The following is an 8,382-nucleotide window of genomic DNA, read 5'->3' as shown; positions in this document are numbered from 1 at the left end:
CACTACAAAGGTGTTTAGATTCCACCCATAGATCATGCTGGAAGGGAACACACTACAGAGGTGTATACATGTTCGTGGTGTGTTTATAAGATTAGTAAATCAACCCCTATGAATCAACCCCAAGGCAAGATTCCCAACATCTTGCCTTGGGAATCTTTGCCCACTCTTCCTTACAAAAGTGCACTAAATCTGTCAGATTGTGCACTGCTTTCAAGTCAACACAATTTTCAGTTGGATTCAGGTCTGGGTTCTGGCTGGGCCATTCCAAAACTTTGATCTTCTTCTGGTGAAGCCATTATTTTGTTGATTTGGAGGTATGCTTTGGGTCATTGTTGTGATGAAAGGTGAAATTGCTCTTCATCTTCAGCTTTTTAACAGAGGTCTGAAGGTTTTGTTCCATGATTGACTGACATAAGTCTCCCCACCTTATCTAAAGCCCCAGTTCTAGCTGAAGAAAAATAGCTCCAAAGCATAATGCTGCCACTAACATGCTTCTCTGTTAGTATGATGTTCCTTTGGTAATGCGCAGTGTTGTTTTTGTGCCAAACTAACTTTTTCGAATTGTGGCCAAAAAGTTATATCTTGGTCTCATCAGACCACAACGCATTTGGTCTGCTATTCTGCTCGGAGGTACAGAGCAGAATAGCCGAACCCAATGTCGCTCGGCAGCATTTGGCTATTCACTTACTGCTGTTCAGCCCCTATGAGAATAGGGGCGAACGGCAGCGAGAGAGCTGCCGGAGCTTCGGTTCAGCCGATCCAGATCTTGGATCAGCTGAGTTGAACTACTTCTGCACTTTGGCTCAGCCGAACATGCAGCACATGTTCGGCTGACCGAAGGCAGCCGATGTACGGCTGAAATCAGCCGTACAAGCCAGAAGTGTATAGCCGAACAGCGTTCGGCTCACTTCACTTCGGCTGGGTTATCCACTCGACTGCCTTCGGCAGCTTTGTGAATGATCCCCTAAATTTACATGTCTAGAAATCACAATATTTTAAACTTCATTCATTCCTTTAGACTGTTAGGATATACTGCACATGTGAGTTATTTTAGCCAGCTTGCCATGTGTGCTACCATACAATTTTAATATCAAATAATTAGAAGCAAAGCTTTAGGTATGCAACTTTTACTTCCTGTCAAATATCAACAAACTTGTTCAGTGTTAGAGTGGGGACACTCCTGTGCATTCTTTATTCCACAGCAATGATGGTGTTAAGCAGTTTAACCTTGGCAAGGCATGTCTCTTTGATGTCTGTGGATGTCCTGCATTTCAGGGATGTGAGGGGACTAGGCTTGTAATCCCCTTTACAGATCAATGAGTCATCCAGCTGCCATCCAAAATACAGTATATGTGCACCACATCTACAGAGGAAGTGTTTTCTTTTTGAGTGGGACTTCTGTCTGACACGTCTGTCCTTAGAGCTCTCAAACTCTTCTGTGGTGACTTTCCCACTAATAGAGGTAAGTTCATGCAACTTCTTGGTTAGAACCTAAAAGACCAGCAAACATAAATGACAGAATATAAACATTTCAGGAAACCAGAAATACTTTTTTAAAGCATGTGGTGCATCAGTATTTTCAAGTACATTCTTAATTTCCTTTCTAGTAATCCCAGACAAGAAACATGCCATCTGTCATAGTGGGTGTGCATAGTTTTCAATTAGTTCAGTACAGATGCTGAAACTTATTTTTGTAACTTTTATAGATGTAATGGTCTTAAAATAAATGATACGTTTAAAATCAAATGTTTTTAATACTTGCCATTGAATATGTCAGAGGCCCACAACCTCTATTAGCACAGAATGTGGAATATGAAAAGTAGTAATAAACAAAACCTTTAAAAGTTGTCAATATTTTAGTAAAATAAATGAAGTATACCCTACCTGACTTCATGCTTATTGAAATCTCATAGCATAGGTTGTGTTAAATACAAATGAGTATTGAGTTCAAAAAGAGTGGCTGCTGTGAGCAACATAAAAGCATATCAAGAACCTCATGTAGGTCATAACCCATTGATAGGGGACTGTGGCACCATGAGATTCTTGCAAACATTTCAGCTTCAAGTGTCTCTTGCAGTAATCAGATGGAGTACGTAAGTTAATGGCACTATTGAGCCACCCAAAAATAGGGAATATAAAAACTTGCACACAAAGGGAAAAATTCAGAAATTGTTTCCTACATGTATTGATAATATTCAGCATATTCATTAAGTTTTATTTCACATGCCTATATTTATATTTTTCTTTACATTTACATATAAACCAAGCTGCACAACAAAAGTGCCAATGAAAGAGGTTGAGTTAAACCAGCCTCTCTCAACCAGGGTGCCATGGCACACTAGTGTGCCTCCTGGCCTCCTCAGGGGTGCCTCAAAATGTTGTGGTAGTGGGACTGTGATGTTAAGGAGGGAATGAATCCCGATGTGGAGAGGACTCCTAATGTAAGAGCTGAACTCTGATGTGAAAGGGGGGCTTCTGATAGGAAAGGGGGATACTGATGCAAAGGGTGACTCTGATGTGAACAAAAGGGAATCTTGATTTGTAGGGGGCACTTCGATGTGAAGGTGAAAACCCACTTTTAGGGTGATTTTGTGTGGGGTCCCTTTAAAATCTCTGACATTTTAGACTGGCATGCCTCAAGATTTTGCATACTTTTAAATGGTGCCGCAACTGAAAAAAGGTTGAGAAACGCTGTTTTTTTTTCTTTGGTTTACCATAACACTGCCAGGGGTACTTGAGTAGTCTGTAGGTTAATGGGTTATACAATATAAATATATATATAAATATTACATGTATTAACAGCAAGCAGTAACTGGAATACCATTTTTTGTTAAAGTAGTGGGCCTTTATGACACACAGTGCCTAATTATATTATAAGAGGCAATTAACTATATAACACCATTAGTGGAAATCTATATACATATGACAAGTATTATTGATATTAAATAGTATTTATTATTAATCCCAACAGAACATCCTTACACAACTTAATTATCTCTCTGGCACTATATGTTGAATACTTGAGACAAGAAATTGATATAAGGTCAAGTACAAGCAGCTATGAAGCTCACAGAGTCCTTTGTAATATTACTTTACCTATTCCAAGTAAAGTCTCAGAGCAAAAGAACTAATAAAATGTTGAAGACTTCATCTCAAGATAGACAAGTTCCTCAGCAAGGCATTGAAGAATACCCTCTTCCCATCCAATCAATAACTTCATCTAACATTTCTATACTGGAACATCTAACAATCTCAACAAGAGGTCCCTTGTTGACGCCTCCACGTGAGCACAAATCCTCAGAAGATATGAAGCTTCATCTTCTGAAGAACAAACAAGTGACTTGTAATGATGGCACAACTGCAGGGTAAGACTATCTAGAGACCATTAATGCAAGACAGAACAACTACGTGATTCTTATGGCTGTATTTTGGTTATTTGTAGGTACTACATCCGAGAAGCCAAAGCAAACAAACGATGGATTATATTTCTAGAAGGTACTTAAGGAAATGGCATATGCAGGATTCTGCAGGCTGGAATAAAAATTATGTAATTAAAAATAATACGTTAATGAAACAAGGAATTAAAAAAAAAACATAGGTGGTGGTAAAAGCTAATTAAACATAGACACTGCCGCCAGACCATTTATTTCAACAACAATCTTTCTATGAGATTATATGTGCATTTGTTATACTGCTGCTGGGTGCCTTGTGATGTGATGTCAGCAGCCCCTAGCAAGCTTTAATCTATCACTCAAGTGACATTCTATAGTATTTCCTTTTGATTCTCCCCAGCTACTACTAAAAATGTTATGTAGGGAGGTGAGGGGTGGGAGAGCTGGGCCAGCACTGACAGCAATAATACACTCCGAGAACAGGAGAGGGCTATCATGTGCATGGAGGGAGAAGGCTGTGCTAAAGAATTTACATTTTCTGTGTGTGATGTGTGTTGATTCCCTAGCAAACTCAGAGGCACATTGTAAATCAATACAAAGACACTGTGAGTTAGCATTTAAAATGTTTGACTTTTCTGTGCTTTACCTGCAATTTTTTTAGGTTAGTGACAGGGGTTCGTTAAGGTTCATTTTAAGGATATCGTCCTACCCTTCTCAAAAATGTGTATGTAATGTGAATAAACATGGTATATATGAATCATCCCCTATTATACTTAGTAATATACTGTAATCTACAGTATGATAGGAAGTTTGTATTCCCAGTCAGTGGCATCAAGTGTATCTAAGTGCTTTCAGTGCAGTGTCCTGTAGTACAATAGATATAACATGATCCCTCTAGATAAGTCATTGTCTTAGGGTGTCTACTGTTCTCTATTTTAATAACATGCATAGCAGGATGATGGTTCAGAATGGAGTATGGTTAAAATCTGCCCAGCTTTGACGTGGCATGTCACAAATGAGCAGGTCTAAACCTACCTAGAATTTTTTTTTAATTCTTCAGTCTGGAGGCATTAAGGGGGGGGGGAGAGAGGTGAGCACTTATTGCTGCAGGACCGAGGAGCGGGTGAGTATATCTCCTGTATTCCAGCCCATGTACCAAAATGAGCACTTAACCCTTGCTGTGTGGAGGTAGCCCCATTGCTGAGATTTAAGCGTACAGTATCCTTTCTCAAGCTGATTTCTAATTGGGAGAGTCTACCTTTATTATATTCACCGAAAAGTCTTGGTGTTGTATTACGAAAAAGAGGCAGTATCTGTATCCTTTTAGGCATGGTTGAGACTTAATATCCCTCCAATCCTCCTATTGCAGTTGATGCCTGTAGTTTAGCCTGTATCTTAGTGCAGAGTTCTGGAAAAAGCAGTAAGCCAATCACACAGCAGGAAATAATTCACAGAGGAGCAAACCCAGGTTGTAATATTGCAAGGGGAGATGTGAATGTTTTTCTAGCTTTAGAGGCAATATTCAAGGTTAACAATAAATACGAGAGAGATTTCCTTTTACAGATTAATGTATTATATGTTGCAATAAATTAAGTTTGTACTTTCTCTATAAACAGGGGGATGGTGTTGTTACAGTAAAGAAACTTGTGATATCAGATATAAAAGTGCCAAACGGTTAATGAGTTCCTCAAACTGGCCAAAGACCAGGAAAGGTAAGTTACCATTGGCTACTAAATTGTAAGTCAGTCATCGTTCTATAATCAAGTAAGATGTAATGCACATTTTTTGTAACTGATACTTTGGCTCATTAGTCAGTATTATAAAAGTAAGTGTTTGCCTTTTAATCTATATCAATAGTATTGTTGTGCATTTTTAAGTTTTCAATATAATTTGCTGCATAACGGAAAGAACATGTAAAATCAAGAAACAATGCAAATGTTCAATGTCTTTCATTTTGAACAGGTTTAAAAATAACATGTTTTTTTGCTTAGAATCTCTACCTGAATAAATGTATTTTATCTATTTAACTGTATTCACTTTTCATAACTGCATGCTGCTAATAAAAATTAGACTTTGTGTAGGTTTACATTGTTTTTATGATGCAGGTATCCAACTGGGCAGAATGATTTAGTATAGACTTCCACATTTGCTAGGCATTGCTTCATGTATCATTGCAATGTTTGTGCCACACCATTCTTTTTATTTCAGTTACTTTGCCTAAGCATTCACAATGTTGGTAAAAGGGAGCCTGGCATAATGTATGTGGAATGTTCTTCTGTATCCCAGCCCATGTGAACCTAAACTGAAAGGGAAAATATAATGGGGGGAATTTATCAAAGCACTTGCGCTATTTTTCTGTCCTATCTCAATAAATGACATTTTCTCCTCCTTATTTGCGCCTCATGCATCAATGCAGCCTAAGCCCTGTTAATATATGTCATTTTCGTGAGACATCAGAAAACCAGTGGCGTCGCTAGAGGGTGGCAAGGGGGGGTATTGCTGGGAGTTGTAGTCCTCTATAGCCGGTGTCTTTATGCATTGCCGTATAAAGAATACGAGAGTTGAGCTGAGAGTTGTCCTCTGTAGCCGAAGCCATTCTGCATTGCCGTATAATGTTTTGCTGGGAGTTGTAGTCCCCTATAGCTAAAGTAATTCTGCATTGCCGTATAAAGTATTTTTGTGAGTTGTAGTCCTCTATAGCCGAAGCCATTCTGCATTGCCGTATAAAGTATTGCTGGGAGTCCTCTATAGCAGTGGTCCACATCCTTTTTGGAATCAGGAACCAGTTTAGCTGACACATTTTTTCCACGAAGCGAGGGGGGGGATGTCAAGGGAGCGAGGGGGAGATGGTTTTGGGATGTTTCAAGTGCATTTATTGTGCACTTTATTTCTATTATTATTACACTGTAATATATAATGAACTTATTATACAAGTCAACATATTGCAGAATCAGGGGGAGCCCTGAGCTTGTTTTTCTGCTCTCAGGTGGCCAGTGTGGGCTTTTTGGTGGCCAGTGAGGGCTGTCAGGTGGTCAGTTGGCCAGTATGGGCCTTGAAAAAAAATCTTGCACCAGGGCCCTTTGTTCCTTAGGTCCGCCACTGGCTGCCGGTGTTCTGATCTCCAACGAAGATATCCAATTCCGTCACTTCCGGCTGGTTCCCTGCAGCGCTGGTCCAGCGGCGGAGGAGGCCAGACCCCAGCAGCAGGTAAGAGGAGCAGGGACGGAGGTACAGGGAAAGGGACCCTGACCAGCCCACCTGAGACCCTGCAGAGCCCACCACAGGGAGTCTCAGATGGGCTGTGCAGGATCTACGGTCACTCTCAGGTGGACTGCGTGGCATCTCAGGTATGTGTGGGATCTGAGGTGGGCTCTGCAGGATCTCAGGTGGGTCCTGAGCCCAGTGCGTACCTAAGTCTAGAGTCCAGTCATTCCTCATGTCCAGAGGCCAGTGCGTTGCAAAGTACAATTCATATACAGTTATGCATTGCTGTATAACATATTGCTGTGATTTGTAGTACAGCCGGTGCCATCCTGCATTTGAATGTAAGCTCCTCTGTACAGAGATTGATGTGGCTGGCTCAGTGTTCTCTGTACATCTCTGTAGTATATGTCAGAGCTATATTAATGTATAATAATATTAATAGTAGTGTGAGACTGTGGGGGGACGTTCGTATGTAAGCTCCTCTGATGCAGAGACTGCCGGGGGGGTTGGGGGGCCAGTCTGTTCCTTAGGTCCGCCACTGTTTTTGCTGTTGGTAATAAGTGCAGTACAGCACTTAGTAGGTTCCCGGCCCATCTTCCCTATAACTTGGTACATTCTGTACATGCAGGAAGGGGAGTTTTCAGGAGGGGGAGCTTGGTCTGTTGCGGCCTTTACCAAAGAACGAACAGGGAGTGGAGCAGAGTCGCTTGAGTGGTAAGGTAAGTGTTTTAGCAGTCTGATGATGAGCCTGCAGCCCACCTGAGAGCCCACACAGCCCATCTAGTCCACCTGGGAGCCTGTACAGGCTTAGATATGTAGTGGATAGATGAGGGGTTAGTATGTTAGTACAATAACAAGGTATCATTGCATACCGCATTACTCTCATATTTCTAATCTTATTTATACAGTACAGACTTATTTAGTTTTTTTCAGTGGTATGATTTATTGGTGGCATCTATTAGTGCCCCCCCCCCCCCAGTTTTGACTGTGGTATCTTATGTGCTCCCCCCTATATATTATTCCTAGAGTCGCCACTGCAGAAAACCTTCACAAAAATGTCATATGACTCTTCTAGACAGCGGAAACTTACCGAATTCAGCGCAAACTGACTCCCCCAACCGCAAATCGCAAATATCCCAGAATATACAGTTCTGCTATAAGCTCAGCCCTGACTGTCACCTTTCAAATAATAGCTGTCATCAGCGGCTCACAAGCCGCAGATGACAGTTATTAACTAAAATAACTCAGCTTCTGATCCCGGCCTGCTCACCCTCAATGCCCCCCCATCCCTGTCTCCAGCCCCTTCCTTTCTGTTGATCTTCTCTATTCGTCTCCCCCCGCTGGTGCTGGCTGTAGCAGTCTGTGTACCTCTGAACTCCCGAGGGTACACAGACCTCTGCAGCCGGCACTAGCGGGGAGAATAGACCCCACCCCCTTTCGGTTCTTCCCTCCTGTCCTTCATCTTGCCCGTGCTCCGTGTCGCCGCTGCCACCGTCTTTATCGTTCCGCGCATACCGTCCTGCCATTGCCCCGCCTCCTTTTTCTTCTTAGCCGCCCGCTCCTCTTCGTAAATTTGCGGCCGAGTCATCCTTAGCCTGCTATTGGATAGTTCTAATTGCAATAACCAATAGCAGGCTTTCGCCTCTGTAGTGAGTGCTTCTCCCCATTGAGGAAAACATGAACAGGAAGTGATGTAAATCACATCCAGGTGAAAGTCGAAGCTGGCCGAACGGCCGGCCGACAGCCTGCTGCTGAGGACTGGCTCCAGCCACATGCAGACAGATCA

The 8,382-nt window shown here is 41.8% G+C and overlaps 1 protein-coding gene across 1 annotated transcript in view; it reads left to right on the top strand.

Moving 5' to 3' along the window:
* The first annotated feature begins 3,060 nt into the window (after window positions 1-3,060).
* The window catches only part of LOC108788644 (palmitoleoyl-protein carboxylesterase notum2-like), a 32,794-nt gene continuing 27,472 nt past the window's right edge, over window positions 3,061-8,382 (top strand). Inside the window, exons 1-3 of the mRNA XM_018558463.1 lie at window positions 3,061-3,365; window positions 3,443-3,495; window positions 5,009-5,104. Of these exons, the coding sequence (XP_018413965.1) occupies window positions 3,061-3,365; window positions 3,443-3,495; window positions 5,009-5,104 (454 nt within the window). The remainder of the gene's footprint in view (window positions 3,366-3,442; window positions 3,496-5,008; window positions 5,105-8,382) is intronic.

The sequence above is a fragment of the Nanorana parkeri genome, unplaced genomic scaffold, assembly GCF_000935625.1.
Source record: "Nanorana parkeri isolate BGI_ZX_2015 unplaced genomic scaffold, ASM93562v1 scaffold341, whole genome shotgun sequence".
Lineage (NCBI taxonomy): Eukaryota > Metazoa > Chordata > Amphibia > Anura > Dicroglossidae > Nanorana > Nanorana parkeri.
This window is presented reverse-complemented; position numbering and strand designations above follow the sequence as displayed.